A 17,393-nucleotide genomic window follows, 5' to 3' on the forward strand; every position below is an offset into this window, starting at 1 on the left:
CAATCACAGCATAACTTGTTTAGGTCTCATTTCCTGAGGAGACTCAGCTGAAATATTATAAAACTGCATTTAGCATTCACCTTGCATTGGTTTGTAAGACCTAGTGGTGCAGTGCCCTGCAGTCTAAAACTGCAACCCCAGTGTCTGCCAGCATAACACCCTGCTCTGCTTGAGCAGTGAAAAATGGAACGTGGATTATGACAACAGCCAAGCACCAGCAAAAACAGATGCTCGTGATGCTCACGTGCAAACCTCGTGAAAAGCACATCTGATAACCAAACATTAAAGAAAAGACAGATTAACATGCACAGCCAGGCTATTCAATACAAATTACATTCATAAGCCAATAGTTACATAAACATCTTCCTGAAGAAATCTCCTTATAGCTATTGTTTTTGGAAGTGAATAGTGACCCCAGGGATTCAATGGGTCCAAGCAAATGATCTAGAAATCAAGCAACCAAAAAAGCCCAACACTTACAGTGACAAGTAATTTCTGACTTTTTTAATGTTTTAGGACCCCTTACCATTCCTTTCTGCTCATTTTAAGTGAAGGTTTCACAGGGCTAATTCAGACAGTGTTTCAAACACAGCATCCTAAGACAGCAAGACATTTCTTGTCTACTTCCATTATTCATAATTTCTGAACTACTCAAGGTTAAAATATCTTTTTTTCAGATAAAGGACAGCATATCCTAAGAATGAATAGTGTAGAAGGGAGACTGAGTGAGCAGAATTTTCACATGTATGCTCAGTGTTTCAAACTGTACTTCCAATAACACTCATCTGGCATTTCAGTCCCCTGAAACACATTTGGAAAGTTCACCAACTAGCTCTTGGTGGCTGGAGTGTCTCTGAAAGTACAGAGAATAACAGAAGATTGTGAGGTGGCCTTCCCAGATTCATGCAGCATCAGAGAACAACAAAGGTCAGAACCCAAGGAAAGCTTTGGATTTTCATGCTGTGACTCTAAAACTTCCTATGGAGACTGAACCAAAACCTATAGAAGCAAACAGCTCTTCCTATTGACCTTAAAAAGTTTGAGATCCAGTGTAACAGAAGATTAAGGCACATTATACTGTTTCATAAGAAAAATATGAGATTGTTTAGTAGTACATATTTCTTGTTTAGCTGTATCTGAATTTTGCTGTCAAAGCCTCAATTTTCTGCTCTGATGTACACCTATAAAACAAGCTCATAGAGCTTTTATTCATGCAATGCTCCACTTGAACCAAACTTTTAAGCAAATAAAATTACCTGATTTGGCATTCAACAAAAAACATTTTTTTGAAGACCACCTATCCCAGAAACCTGCTTCAGCCAGATGACTTTGCTCAATATAAGAATTTAAGGTGAAATCAGAAGTCCAAATTCTAGTTTCATTTTCATTCTTATCAGACTGTACTCAAGCCATTCAAGCTTTCTGAACTGTGAAGCAGGAAAGATTTAAGCCTTTTTGCCACCTATCCCTGACTCTTCACACAGACACTGCTACACACATGTTAAAATTATTACCATTCTTCTCTATCTGCGTCACAGTTGCAAAAATATCTCATATCCAGACAACTTTCTTCCAATCCACAGGCACACTGCTGAATGCCCGGAAGAGATCCTCCCCAGTAAAGGTGCTTTTCATTGGCACGGCCAACCCACCAAGCAAATGGCATTCCATCTGGATGAAAGGGAAAAAAGGGGGGGGGAAGAGAAAAGAGAAAAAGAGAGAGAAAGAGAACTTGATAAGCAAACTAGATTCTTCTGAGAATGCAAAAGGGAATGGAGGAGGACATATTAGACAATACTCAAAGAAAAGGTGCAAACTGCAAAGCAACCAACCACAACCTTTGCCCCAAGTTCCATTTTATGGAATACACGTTGAGAAAGCAATGGTTCTGTTGTAATCCCATTAGGGCTCACGTGCCAGTTACTCTCAAGAACCTTGGCACCTTTCTGCTGCAAAGAATTTGGAATGGTGAAGCCAACATCAGCACCTGCACCAGCTGTGTGCCAGTGGTTTTTGTGTGACAACGGGAGCAGATTTGATCACTGAATGAGACTGAAAACAATTCTCCTGCCACAACTCACACCACACAGATTGTACTGTGCCACACAGTATTGGACAAGGACCTCTGTAGCGTCAACTGGTTTTGCAGGAGCCTTTAGCCTTTGACCAGATTTCTTACCTTAGGAGTCAGATATAAAGAACAAAAATCTACAGAAATAACACACTAACTGATATATTACTATGAACTTAGCACAGTTCCTCTCAAAACTAAGACTAAAATTTCTATTGGTTTCTCAGGGAGCAAGATTAGGAATTTTAATGTGTTGTCCATGGGTGGAATTTGCAAATGTAAAGTTTGATAAGATATTAAAACAGGTAGGATGTAAGTGGGAAAAAATATTTCTCTGCTTGGGAATCAATTTATCTCTGTGAAGCTATTTTCTACCTACAGGAGCTTTAAGATTTATGCATTTATATAAACCGAGACAGTTTTTTTGTTCACATTTCAGAATCCATTATGCATCAAGCATTAAGTATTAATAGTCAGATAGAGTAAGCAGAATCTGATGTAATGAAATTCACAGATGAACATTTTCTAAGACTGACTTTGTCTTCCAGCTCAGCTAACTTTTTCATTGACTCCTTAATCCTTAAATCAAGAAATGTAATCAGTTATACGTACAGGTAGATGGCAAAATTTAACAAAACTGACATATCAAGATTTTTTGATCAAAGGAGCTTGGAAAAATAAACTGTATGGCTAATGAAGAAAGATGCATCAATTTATTCTTCTGCTTTTCTAACATTACTAGTAGGGAGTATTTCTCATTACACAAGGCAAGAAAATCTGAATTATGAAATGCAATCAAGGTTAACTGTAGAATGTAGGAGACTAATTAAAATGAGTTTTAGAATCACTTGGCAAAATTAATTCATATTTATTTTTCTTCTAAGCTTAGACTGCTGAACTGTAAATTCATAAAAAAAGGAAAATAAAAATAGGAAGAGCAACTCCATTCTCATGATACCAACAATTAACACATGATGAATTTGACCAATACCCAGAGGTACTCATTAGAAAAACACAATCCAAGTACATCTAAGGATTCATCTTACAAAAATGTACACATTCATTTTAGGCCTCATATTATTGTCAACACATTTATATTTTCTTTCTTTTCTATTCAGCTGATTTTCTTGCAGAAGTTCATTGCTGCAGCCAGTGAAACAGTTCTATACTATATTATTGGGAAATTACTCAGTAAAGCTTGGAATAGTAATGTTAATTGAATAAAAGGGTGATTTGTCTAGGAGTAGAAATAGATATACAGAAGTGCTTAATCTAATTTTAAAAGTGCCAATTCTGGAAAAAAAATATTTAGATAAAGATAAATTCTTCAGGCCAACAGCAAATAATGGTGTTCATTAATCAAACACAATCTGTGTCAGTTTCCTTTGGTGGAAGCCATTATATACTTAAACATAACAGTGAAATAAGCAATCCTTCGTGCATATTAAGAATAAGTAATTTCCTGACGTCTTTTTCAGACCTGTTGTTATTTGTTTCATTGAGCAATACCAAGCAAACACATGCATATTCAGATTTATGGTACAGACTGGGGAAGTGGTAGAAGCACCACAGTTTGAGTCATTTACAACTGAATTAAATACAGCGCTAAAAAATAGAGCAGTCAACATTGTAAGAAACAATCTCAGATCGTCAAGGGAACAGGCTATAAAAAAACAGTGTATTTTCCAAAATTCTATTTATTAGGCAGAGTTCTGCCACCTTTACCCAAGACAAGTTGATTTTTTTTCAGTAACTAGTCCCCTAGAAATCAATTGTAGTATTAAGGAAAATTATGCCCTGATTCTTCAAAACTGTTTTCCACGTTTAGTTTCTAACGCATGAGAAATCAGAGCTTTTCAGCAAAGCTCTTCCAAATCTGCAGTACTTCATCAACACCTGCAGAGTTAAGGAATTCTGAAACTTATATTGTATGTCATATACCTGTAATGTTGAAGTAAAGCAATACTTCACAAACAATGCCAGTCAATCTGAGTTCTTTCCAGAAAGTTTACATCATAATACCTTGGCAGAGCTGGAGGATGTCTTGCACTGAGATTGAGTTTGGCCAGCTTGTGTTGATTAAAATTATTTCTTCTAAGTCTGTAGATTTGTTGCAGAATCTTCACTTCTGTAATCATGGTACTAAAATTTTTTCAAAGCATTATCAATTCCCCAGCACCTCAAAATGAATTAATTTCCCTTCTCTGGTGAAGCCACAGACCAAATCAATGACATTAAGCAAGGATTTAAAATTACCCCATCACCTTATGGTAACATATATCGGTAGAATTCTACTTTAATATTGCTAAGCTAAAAAGTCCACTAATAAGAAGTGCTACTAATTCTTCATTATATGCTTACACTGCTCCTAGCAACGCATCATTTAGTAAAAAACATTGTCAAAAGCCTACTGCACGATTAAAAGTATTCTTTTCAATGCGTTTTTAAATTTATAATGGGAAAAAAATCCTCTGTAAGAAAAAAAATTTAATGTTGTCTTTGAACTCCATGCAATGGTTTTGAAGGAGAATATGTGTGAAAAAATATCCCAAATGAAGCAAAACAAGCAAGTGCCAAATGAACAAATTTACCAATGGTGGAACAGTGACGCGTTTCTTCCCAGTGATTTTCTTCTGCACTGCTTAAACTGCCTTAGGAAGATTTCAATTTTGATAACAAAAACTTCAAAAAAGGCAATTTTTGGGTTGCATTTCCTGTAGTGGACACAATGACAGTAATGTCATTGTATGGAAGCCTCTAGAAACAGCTCTGATATTTACACAGCTGTTTTTTACCATAATTTAATATACTATTATAATAAATATAAGCATAATATAGCAATACGAACAATATAATGATGATAAGATATATTTACGATGAATTATAAAATAATATAAAAGAACTGAGCAGGCAGACCAAATTTCACATCAAACCAAGTACTCCTTTGTGCAGTCAGGCAGAGACTATAGAAGGTACAGCTGGCACAGATCTTACAAAATGAAGGGGTATAAGGGGTATAATCTTCTGTGGATTCTCTATTTGGATGTGTGCATCCAAAGAGCCAAGACTCTGGAAACCCTGACATACACAATACTGCAGTACATGAACAAGAACTCAGTTTGTGTCCATCCAGCAAGGCAGGGAGGGTCAGGCTCCTCCCTGCTGTCAGTTCTCCAGCAGATTTCCCATATCTGCTCCACCAGTGTGTTTAACTCAGCTGCTCATTGCTAGCTCCCTGTATGGAACCTGCCTCAGCAGCAGCAAGGCTGGCACTGACTGTGTTCTTCACCAGCACAGAGGCTGAGGACTATGGGGAGCATAACAGACACGTGGAACTGGATTCCAGTGATCCTTAGGAGATGCAGCTTGAGATCAAATTCACCTGCATTGCATGTCTGCCTCTTCCAGGGACAAGAATGGCTGAATACGTAGTTGGTGTCCCTCTCCCACCAGCTTAAAAGAAACTCTCTTAAATCTCCCTCATACTGGCAGTTGTCTCATTTTCATATTAGGAGGCAATGACATTTGTTGAAATACAAGTTATTTTCAAAGGTTTAGGTTTGCTTATGTTTTAAATTGCATTTTTTCTCAAAAATTATTTGCACAGGCACTCAGAAGCGGAAGGAGTGGCAGAAGCAGCTTATTCCAACAGCATTTATACACATTATATGAATCATTGTGTGTATAAATTCCAAGCAGCTTCTGTGGACTCAGTTTGCCTTTATATGGGCAGAAAGTCTTAGTACTGACTTTTATGTTTATATAGCATGAGTTAAAACAAAGCCATGCATTTTTAGAAGTATTGTATTTTAAATATTTGTCAGATTTGTCTGTATGATTTGTCAGTTTGTTCTTGCTATGGCAACAAACACAGGCTAATTATGGAAACACAGCAAGATAAATTGGATCCTGTGTTAAACTCCTGTGCTGTATAAACCCAAAGTCTGACACAGCAGTTACCCCTAAGACAGTCAAGGTTTTTTGGGGTACCCAAGTTATTAAAACAGGTCAGTTAAAGGTCTTTTTCACCACACTTAAGGTCAATTTATTTACATTTGTCCTTTGAAACACTGAAAGCATATTGTACTCCAACATCATTGTCCTGACAATCTTCATGTTCATTTTGTCCTCCAAATTCAAACCAAGCTAAGCAGAACTGAATTAGTAAAATCTTGCATCTATAAATTTTACTAATAAAAATGTAAATTAATTTACATCTATGCTGTTTTGCTCTTAAAAGGAAAGGTTCACATATCAAGAGGTAGTGAAAATTAGGAAAATGCTGATTGTAGAATTGCAGAGAGCAATCAAAGCCAATTCTTTGAAAATTCACTCAAAACCATTAAATATCTGTTTGCACTAATCACCTCAACAATATCAAATCCTGCAAATGGTTCACCTGATACATTGAACAATATGTGAAACAAGCAGTTAGCAGATTTTTTTCATACATATGCCTGCATATATACACACACCTATGAGGCAATTTCAACCTAAGTAACTGAATTCAGATGCCAAATCAGAGTACAAATTATCACCTCAGATAATAATTTTTTAAAAGGCTCTTGGATAAATGGACAAAGCAATGAGAAGGGAAAACGGACTCAATATTTTTGCAAGGGTTTACCAAGATCTTGTTTGCTCGCACTAAATTTTTTTCCATCATAACATTTTACAGCCTTTTATATTTAAATCTTTAATATCCAATTGACATAAAAGTAAATTCTTCCTGTTTGGCCTGAAAGGAAAATAAGGAAAAAATACAGTTTTGATAAATCAAATAAAAAGTATTTAAAATAATTCTGGATAAATCCAGGACAAATTAGAGAAATATTCCACGCTTAGTTGAAAGCACATAATTAATACCTTCTTAGAGGCTGTTTGTTCAGCAAAGAAGTCTGTGGTATTAATGACTCAGGATCTGTATTGGTTTAAAAAACAACTCCCACCGCTGGGAAAATAAACTGATAACTCAAAGCAGGGTGAGCTCAGGCTGTGCTGCATTAACCACAAAACATTCTCTGAAGGGGATGCTGAGATCTAACAGTGAAAATGCTGCTCTTTGGTTCACAACCCTCGGCGAGGGTCTCGTGGCTCTGCCCCTGCCATGTGAAAGCAACACCCACTCCCCAAAATGTCAGGCTCTCTTCACCTCACAAACAACCCTGCTTTTAAGCCAAGATCAGGTTACCTTGGGAAAAAACATATAATATGGACCAGGAAAAAATGAGAATTCCCAATGACACGGTTCCTCTGAATGTTATTTACTCAGTGAGCCACCAAGTCACCCAGCTGGTTTTGTACCAGAGTACTTTGCTTCCATGGGGACACACACCAGTTTTTTGCCTGTCTCATCTTTTTTACAGTAGAGACATAATGACTATCTAATACTTCCTTCCTTTACTTTAAACCTTCCCCATGGCAATTGTACCAGCTTCACAGTCCTTTTCCTGTCCCAAAACTACAACCCGCATATCACTGCTCTTATTTTCAGAGATGACAAACATGGTTGTGTTGGAAATCACAGGTGGTCAAACACGGAACCAAGACAGTCACTTTCTGTATTGTGTACCAACTGTACCAGCCAATATTACTAAGAATCTCACTGAATTAGATTAAAATTTCTGGTTGGGTTCTGTCATTATTCAAATCAGCTATCCAAAAGTGAAGTAGTTCTGCTAATGCCAGTGGAACTACCCAATGGGCAAGATGACAAAATTTGCTCCTTGCTCTAAAATTATTTTGTTAAATGTGGTAAGAAAAAGGGGGGGAAAAGCAGTACTTTGCTGACATTTTGTTTCTTGTTATACAGCTTTGCTGCCAAGGTGCATTGCTTTCAGTGTCCCAGGTTGAAGTAATTGCTTTAAAAAAAAATAAAGAAAAAACCACATAGTAGCATTTGTCTGTTTCTCTTAAGCAGAGAAAGAGCTCTCCCTCTAGAGCAGCTGTTACCACAGTCTGCTCTGTTCTTCTGGAGTTGTTAAGATATTCTCATAGATGAGAATGGGCAGAAAGAAGGTAAATAAACATGGACCTTTGCTTCTTCTACATTTAACAGGAGCCTAATGAGCCAAACTGCTGGGTTGCAATGACAGAGTTAATGCCACTGCACACTCAGAGCGCCTCAGCAAAAACAAAATCATCATCAAGCAGTTAAGAGACAGATTTGAGAATGAGCATAAGGATTTCAAACCCAAACACTTTTAAGATGCTGAGGAATATTAAATCTACATCCAAACTAAAACGTTGTGCCTCATGAATGTCCCAGCTGAAGGCCTAAGAAGGCTGAAAATATTATGAGTACCCGCATTCTCGTCTGCCAGCCCAGGCTGGGTTTTTTTCTCAATAAATTTCTGGCCAAGTGACAAGTTTCCTGAAAGATGCAAGTGGGACTCCAGCCAACAAGAGAAACTATGTGAACAGCTGAAGGCATGCAGGTTGGGAAGGACAAGCAACAACAAATAAACAATCCAAATAAGAGTATAGTTTTTAGGGACAAATGACAAAACAGGAAATGGCAGATTTGAATCCTCAGCAGTTTTGCTGAAGATGAACTGGATATTCTACCCTGCTGAAACAAAAAAAAAAAATTATCTCATTTCCTTTATTTTCTGCATTCCAGCTCACCTTCACTTCAAAATTGTCTCTCTTGCTTTCAATGCCTTTTCCTCTTCCTCATTTCCCTTTTCTTTTCCCATTTTCTCTGTTTAGCCTAAATCCTCCAGGTAAATTCAGATAAACAAGCCTGACATTGCCTTAACAGATAAGCCTATGACATTGATGCATGTCCTGCCACATCCTTACTCTGTGCTGGGACCAGAAACCCATCAATGCTCTGGATTCAATTGCAAGTGAATAATGACAGTGGATAAGCCACAGTGGGCTCCAACACAACCCTGCCTGGGCCAGAGGAGCAGTTCCTGCTTAGCAGATGTCTGGATTTTTTCCCTATATCATAGGTATACCCAGTAGGAAAAATGGCAGTAAGATGAACCCATCATTTCTCGCCCTCAACCAGCTCTTCTGTGTTCATTCTCATCTTCATTACCAGCATCCTCTCACCCATTACCACTGGAATGCCACCTCGTGAGGTGGATCAATACAGTGCCCAGGAAATGATCTTTCATTCTTATCCAGCTCTTTTGCAAAAGTATAAAAATTGTTAGTGAGAGCAAATAGTAGCGAGTGCTGAATTAACAGATTAATAAAGAGAAAATAAATGAGATTATGTAATTCCAGTTCTTGTGAAAGTGCTATGGGACACTGAATGATCATGTTTGATTTTGGGGCTCTCTGCACCGGCAGCAGACCAACACTCCTCAGTGATTCTCTAGGGCCTGAGGAAGACAACAGGAGTGACATGTGCAGCCACCCTGTAGTCAGACAGTAACACAGCCCTCTCTGTGTCCTGCTGAAGCCTTACCCACGTTATCTTATGAGCTAACTGGATGAGGTGCCCATGCAGAATGGAGGAAAGCATGGAAGAGATGGGTGAGTTTATAAGTTTAGACACATCATATGCTGTTCAGAGATTTCTTTTTAAAGCATTTTATAATGGATGTGAAAGGGCCACATGGAAAGGCCACAGGAAAGAGAGCACTGAACTAATGCACCTTATAAAATACTGCAAGGTGAGACTAGTAGTTTATCACAGCAGTTTTTGTTCTTAAATGCTATTTAAGTTTTCATAGATGAAAGCACTTTCAGAGGCTAGAAATAAGATTGCAGAGGACAGAGGGGAATAGCTGAAGCATCAATGACTATGAATGGTGCATCAAACCGTAAACCAATCATTTCACCACAAGAAAACTTGGTATTGAACTATTATTCATGGAAATGTTGAAGTGAGAAAACTTTTACAGAACAGTAAAGCTACATTATAAGCAACTGTCCCAGGAAAGACTTCCAGGAAGAAATACTTTGTAGCTTAATCGTGTCCTATTATTTTCCAGGAATAATAATGGACAGATCCAGCAACCAGCATAGAAGCATCCAGCTCCAGTGAAATCAGGGTAGCCATGCAGATTTGCACTCACTGAGCATCAGGCTGTTCACAGGAAGACTGAACAGCTGAGGCTGGACAGGACCTCTGGAGAAGTTTAGCCCAGCCTCCTACTGATCTGAAACAGATTCAGGATGTAAGAATTCCTTAGAAAAATTCTGTGGCTGTTACAGAGTCAGGCAAAAGCACCATCTGCAGGTATGCAGCAAGTGATATACAGGCCTGAAGAACCTGTTTTTAAAGGGGGTAAAAAAAAAAAAGTTATATATTTGATGCATTCACACTTTAATTACCCATCATGACAGCTCAAACCCTTGAGACTGGGCATGGATGAAGAGTAATGACCAAAACTGCAGCACTTTGCACTTCGTGCAATGGAGTCCCCAGCTCTGCGCAGCTCCCAGGCTCAGGTGCTCTCACCTGCCCACCAGCCAGAGCCTTTCACCAAGAAAGCCCAAAAATTCCCAGGGCAACAGCCTGGCCTAATAGTGGTCTGAACCTCAGGGTATAACTCAGAGCAGGTAGCTTGTTTACCAGCACAAGCCAGCTGGAGTAAAGTTGAGTTGAATTAATCAAGGATTAATTCAATTCTTGCTAGAAATCACGGACAGTTAGCTGGATTACACCCACAATGAGATGCCACTAGATAAACTAGAAAAAGAAAATAGATAAAATGGGGACATTTGGGACATTTAATAGGAGACTGGATGAGTTACAGAAAAACATGCTGTGGAAAGCAATCTTTGCTTGGTCCTTTGGGAGAAACTACATGCACTAATAACAGTTCTTCCCCACTCCTTTATTTTGAAAAGTGTCTGAGTAAAAATGGAATTACCTTACTCGACAGAACTGTTTCCTGTATATGCAGTTTTAACTACCAGCATTAATAATGAGAAAAGGATCCTTATCATTACTTTTTTCACCCCGCTCACATTGTACCAATACAGTCACTAGTGGGCTCAAATGGACGTCTTCAGATTTGACAACCCTCCACAAAAGACAGATTAATTTTGTTCCCACTGCACTTGCAATGGCAGCTTCTAGGAATAAGAAAATCTAGATTCAGGTATAGAGAATCTTTATTAGCACTATTGATTCATGAAGCAACAAGAACACACCTTGTCCTTCAGTTCCCAGGTTAATACAGCACAGCTGACAGTTAGAGAATAACATCTATTTACATGGGGTGAATCTGACCAGAAAGTCATTAGAACAATGTCATTTCCACAGTCTGCCTTTTTGGAGTGCAACTACTGGCTGGCTCCTGCAAGTGGCTTATAATAACTACTGAATTTCATGGTTCATATTGATCTTAAAGAAATCAGAAAATATCATCAGTAAATATGCTGAATATCTGAACTGGAGTAAAAATAGAAAAACAGTCTTAATAGAATATAAATTAGAAAAGATAATATATTGCTAATCACTTTAAAGTTGGAATCCCTAATTAGATAAATTAGAGGATTTTCTTAAAACTGATAGTAGCACTCTCAGATACTATTATTTTGAAAAGACAACTTTGGAAAATGAGATCACATCTCAAGTTCTTTATCTCAAGGACTGTAATATTACCTGAGTATCTTGGGTAAGAGGGAAGTCCAGTATCTCTCCCCATGCAGTTGTAGATAAAAAGCCCTTAAGTTTGGGGGTTTTATTTCTTTTGTTTCATTTAGGATTTTTGTTTGGTTGGTGTATTGTTTGTTTTTAATGGCAAAAAGAAGTTGTAAAGTCCCTGGGAAGAGCATGCAATATATCCATTGTCTTCTACAAGACAGGCAATGTAAACAACTACAAAATGACACCAACACCCAAAAAGAGAGCTCAGAGAATAATATAAGCACATTTCTGAGTCTTACACCAATTATGAGCCAGCAAGGCAGCCTGGACAGCGTAGAAACCACACTCCGAGCCTCTCCTCCTACCCTTCTGTCACATCCCTACTGAACTGAAATCTCACAGGGCCAGTTGAACTGGATTGCTTATTTTATGTTCTCAAAGCATGTTAGTTGGCAAAAGACAGCTCTGAGTTGTACTACTTATGATCAAAAAGTCCTGCACAGCAGTGCAGAAAGTCTGGGTTTAAGCTTTACAAAAAAAAAAAAAAAAAAAAAAAAAAAAAAAAAGAATCAACAACAAAAAACCAACCAACCAATCAACAAAAGTGAACAAAAAGCCTCCCAATAACTTGTTGAACAGTGTTCCAGTATCTCTGAGAGGCATTACTACAACTCATTAAACTTCTTTATAGTCTGATGTGTTACAACACATTACAGAGCAATGGTAAATAAATAACTGCTGATTTGACGCTGCTTTCAACTGCAGAGCCATTCTGCTTTCCTCAATGTTACAATTAATGTCATCAGTTAATGCCTTAAGTGGTGGAATCAGAAACTCAGCTACGATAAACACATGCAGTCAGATTTCAACTTAAGGATATACCCAAACTGCAGCGTGGCGTTAGTTCAGCTGTCCCTGTCTCAGGCTGCAATTACAGTTCTGTTGGTCAGAGCAGCAGGGGCACCATTTGTCATCCTAAGGAAGGCTGGAGTGCTGTGAAATTGGGCACTTTGGAAAAATGCAGCTGTAGCAGAACATATGTATAGGCAAGACCATGAAATGAACTGGCTCCAAGCCAGCATGTAAAGGCAAAAACAAGAGAATGTAAATGAAAAAAAATCATAAAACACTGTACTCAGAAGATGCTTCTATTGATATATCCTGACCAGCCTTAAAGGTCAGGATGACAACAATCTGTCTTCTCTGTGGGACTGCTTAATCAATTTGCAGCTCTTTTTTCTTTACCCTGTTAGCAACAGGTTCACATCTTTCAAATAGATCTTCTATTTTTGCTGCTTAATTGGTCTCAGGTTCCTGTGTATCTCTCTATACAGCTATAACAAACATGGGTGTGTATTTACATTCCTGCACAGACTGTACTGGATAGAATATGAACTGTTCAGCTCTGCTCTGTAGCTCTGCTGTTACTAACAGATTATTATGCAGCTGAAGACAGTTTTCTGCTCCTGGTGCTGAAGGAAAAAACTGAGCCGTACTTCAGCATTGCAGTGAATACTGGAATGGGCAGAGGCTGCAGGAGAATGACAACCATCCAACCTTGAGAAGCCCTAGTCCTTCCTCTCTTTCCCAAAGCTGAACAGGCCTGTGTGTCTTCTGTGTTTAATGGTGAGAGAAAGAAGCAGCACGGGAGCCATTCTATTTACAAGTATCACAAAGTGAGAATCAAGAACTTTACATATGAAATAACTCTTTACCATCGTGACAGATGATGAGACAAACCCTTCTGTGGGCTGCATCAATGCTGTGAATCAAAAGTCCATAAGACCATCATATCCATCACCAGCTTTCCTTCCAGCAGTGAGGCTCTTTAGTGGAGTGATCCTTCCTCTGGACGAGTATAACTTACTACAAATCCTGTCAACTACTGGCTTGAAAAGATGCAGGCATCTTTGTCAGGTAGTGGTGCTTGGGTGGAAACAACACAACTGAGGCAGATAAGTTTTTCTCGCAGACTAGTGTAGGATTTTGACCAGGTATTAACACATTACACAGTACTCCAAACAAAGCACTATGCAAGTAACAGGAATCAATCACTTCCATTTAACTGTCCATACATAATTTCCCTGATTTCTTTTCAAATATGGAGCTCTAGGGGGACAGGCATCAGGGGAAATGAAGTCATGACCAAGATCAGGCCCAAGCCTCATATTTAAAATATAGATCCCTGAGGGGCAAACTTCTTTTAAAAATATACGAGAGCCCCTTCCCTCCAACCCCTTCTCTCTACATATATGCTTCATGCATATGTACACCTCCATAATGGAAGTTTTTCTATGAAGATTTATGTTAGGAAATTAATAAATACAAGTTACACATTTATGGCTGTAACACACTTTAATGATTTTCACCCATCTCAAGAGCAGAGCAAATGCAAAGGCAAATATTACCCCGATGCACACTTCATTACAAACAGACTGCAGAAACAATCAGGAATAAGCCATCTCCTGCAAAGAAAAGGGACAGCTTCCCTCCCCTGATTTCAGTGCCATTTTTCTTCCCTCAGTCAAATAGCATTTAGCAAAGTTGTGCCATATATTTTCTTTCACCCACAGGCAACTGGCCAAGGTAAGGTGCCTTTGCCTTGAGGTTTAGGGGAGAGGTGTCTGTATGATGCTGTAAATTCAGAGGCACAGAAAACTGATGGGTTTAAAGGAAGCCACCCCTAGCACAGGAAGAAATGCATTTGTCTGAATTTAGATTTCTCTTCCACATTGTGAGTAAAAATTGTAACCATAAAGCTTTGCTTTTAAATGGGATACATAAATGACGCCCAAACAGCTGTCCTACTTAACACTACTATGTAAACATCTGTTCACATTCCTGCATGCAAATAAGAACATCAGCTTGCGAGTCTCTTAAACTCAGATTAGTCTTTATCAAGTCCTCACAGAAAACACTCGGGTGGAGGCCAACGACTGTGTGAAGTGGGAGGAAAGGAAATTCTTGATCTTTTTTAAGGAATTAATCCTTGAAAAGATGGATGATGGAGAATATAAAAAACCTAACTACATGCAAAAAACCAACACCTTTCAGTGTGTTTGCTTTAGTGGAAGTTTCCATACCTATCTTTGTGGTGGTTTCTACTTCATCACATATTTTAACAGCTTGTTTTATAATTGGACTCTGTGTCAAATTTTTATCTCTATTTATTCAAACCATCCTTTGAAAGCTCCAGGGTCCCAGACCTGCTCCTGCTGAGCCAAATGGGATTCTTGACATTGAGGTGAATGGAAACAGGACTGGGAAGGCTGTACGCCTCATTAGATACACGATTCCACAGCACCCTCTAAAATTCTGCTGAACTCTTCCTTTCAAGCAAATAAAGCTGGTAAACTCAGAGGCCATGAAATGTCACTATTACATTTCAGCACTTAAATACATACCTGATGAATTAGCCATCTTCTTGCCAGGCATCTTAGAAAACTGCAGCCCCTGAGGGATTTCCCCTGGCCGTTACCACTTATTGCAAAGTCAAAGAGAGAAAGCTAAGGTTATTGTTTTGCCTGTGGAATCAAAATATGCTGAGAGGGCATGTTAATCCCCAGACTTAGAGGTTTATTGCATTTCTAATTCACACCTAAGGTCACCATATGTCAAGTGAGTCTGCATTCTGCTACCATGGCTACTGCCATCATTTTAACTCCAATGCTAAATAGTTCTAGATTGGAACAATACTGACTTGGAAACAGCCTAATTTAGTGCTTATAGCAGAAGACTGGTCTTCTGATTAATGATAGAAAATAAAATGTTCTGGTTTTACCCTTGCATTTGTCAGACTCTCCAAAATCACACAAGTGATTTAATCGCTCTGAACCTTCGTTTCCATATCAGAAAGTCAAAGAACTAAAAGGCCTGAACAGCAAGAGTAAGCAAAGCTAATACATCAACAACTATGTCTTCTCCATTGAGAAAGGTTAATAAATTAATCAGTCTTTGATCAAATTTCATTCAGCATTTAAAAATACAGTATGAGGTTTGAAATCTGTTACTTGTATCCTGACAGAATCACACCATGGTGGAGATGCCTCCCTTTGCATAATGCATTAATGTGAATTTGACCACACAATTGTCATTCCTTGTCATTTAAGTAGTCTTGCACTTAAGCAGCCATAATTGTCCTTTGGGTGTTATCTTAAATACATTAAAAAAGAAATTGAATGCTTTCACCACATTATAGCTGGGACACTTTTTCAAAGCTAATTTCTATGTCTGTGAATTATTCATAATACACTTCAAACAGGCTCTTCCGGATAAGGTAATTGACCTTGTCTGCATGAAGCACCTACTACCTTGCCTTGGGATAATTTAATCTACGATGTGGTCCATTATTCAAAGGTAATGTCTTTTCATTAGGTTAGGCAATATATTATCACTCAACTAGTCACCTAATTCTGCATTTAGCGTATTCAAGTTTTCACTTTTTTTGTCATAGGTTACACTCATCATAGCAATATCTCACATTTAAGTAGCATGGTGTAACAGTAAGACAGCATTCTCTTGATAACTGGAAGAAGGACTTTGAGGACTCTAATTTCAAGATTTACTTGTGCATTTTAAATCTCAGCTGGCTTTGTGTTTTCCATGGGTGAAAGCAGCAAAGGGTATCCATTCAGTAAGAACTAGTGTAAGGTCAAAACACAAATACAAGTATTGCACCAGGTGGCAGAGGTTATGTAAGTCACACATTGTTCAGTGCAAACACTTATATGCTGATGAAACATATGCTAAATCACATGTATGACACATATCTAACACTTGCATAGTTTTATTTTGCTGTGTAGAGAAACCCCTGTTGGTCTGCCATGGGAGGAAGCAATTAGCAATGCTGGCTGTAGCTCAGGCTGGCTCTGAACCATTGCAACCTTCTCTGTACCAGACTATTATTAGGACCCAGTTCCCTGCTACATATTCCCTTGAAAGATCTTGCTCTGTGAAGACCAAATTTTTTTGCATATGTATGGAGTGAAATCTCTGAGAGAGAAAGCTAAACAGTTGAGCACCCAGCTCTCTCCTGTGCTCCAACTACTCTGAGCCACTTTAGCAGAATAAAGCAGCTCTGAATCTGTTTTAGTCAGTCACTGACAAAGTCCTCCTGCATGAGTAAACTCTTGAGTGGCACAGCGATCTGAAGGAGCTCCTGCATCAATCCCACTTCAGGCTCCAGCAAATGGCCAGAGATATTCTATTCAGAGGTATTCTAATTTATATTGCACCACTCCAGTAACCTGGCATAAAGATACCTCTCCACCCCTCTCTACTTCAGTATTGCAGGGTAAACCTCTCTAAAAACGGAGAGTGCTAGCTTTTTCAAACTATCAGTGCTGAAGTGTTTAGGTGCTGATTGTAAATACTGTACTAACAAGCTATGGATGAACTTGTTAGCTCCTCTAAATATTTGATTTTTTAAAATGTTTCTGTGGTTTTTAGTTTGTTTTATACTAAAGTGGAATTTAATTAAAGATGTAAAAATTAAGGAGTTAATCCACCATCTTACTTGCCTAAATCAGTACAAATATACTGAATCCAATGGATCTGATCCTGCATATCTTTGAGCTTTGTAATTTTTCAGTTGAATCATTTGTTACTGTAGCTTCTCTCAAGCTGCCCATTAATAGAATGTTATGATTCTGTTAGCTATTCAAAGCTTTTAAATCACATTATATAAACACAGTTCAGTCTCTGAATTGTTTATCCTGATTAGATATTGTTTGAGTGTTCACTTAAAATTATGAAGCATTGCTT

General features: G+C 38.2%; 1 protein-coding gene across 1 annotated transcript in view; it reads right to left on the reverse strand.

The window, feature by feature from the left end:
- Positions 1–17,393, reverse strand: part of CNTNAP5 (contactin associated protein family member 5) — a 193,689-nt gene that overhangs the window by 51,999 nt on the left and 124,297 nt on the right. Inside the window, exon 13 of the mRNA XM_039701582.1 lies at positions 1,515–1,671. Coding sequence (XP_039557516.1) covers positions 1,515–1,671 — 157 coding nt within the window. The remainder of the gene's footprint in view (positions 1–1,514; positions 1,672–17,393) is intronic.

This window comes from Passer montanus, unplaced genomic scaffold (assembly GCF_014805655.1).
Source record: "Passer montanus isolate IOZ18808 unplaced genomic scaffold, ASM1480565v1 scaffold1, whole genome shotgun sequence".
Classification (NCBI taxonomy): domain Eukaryota; kingdom Metazoa; phylum Chordata; class Aves; order Passeriformes; family Passeridae; genus Passer; species Passer montanus.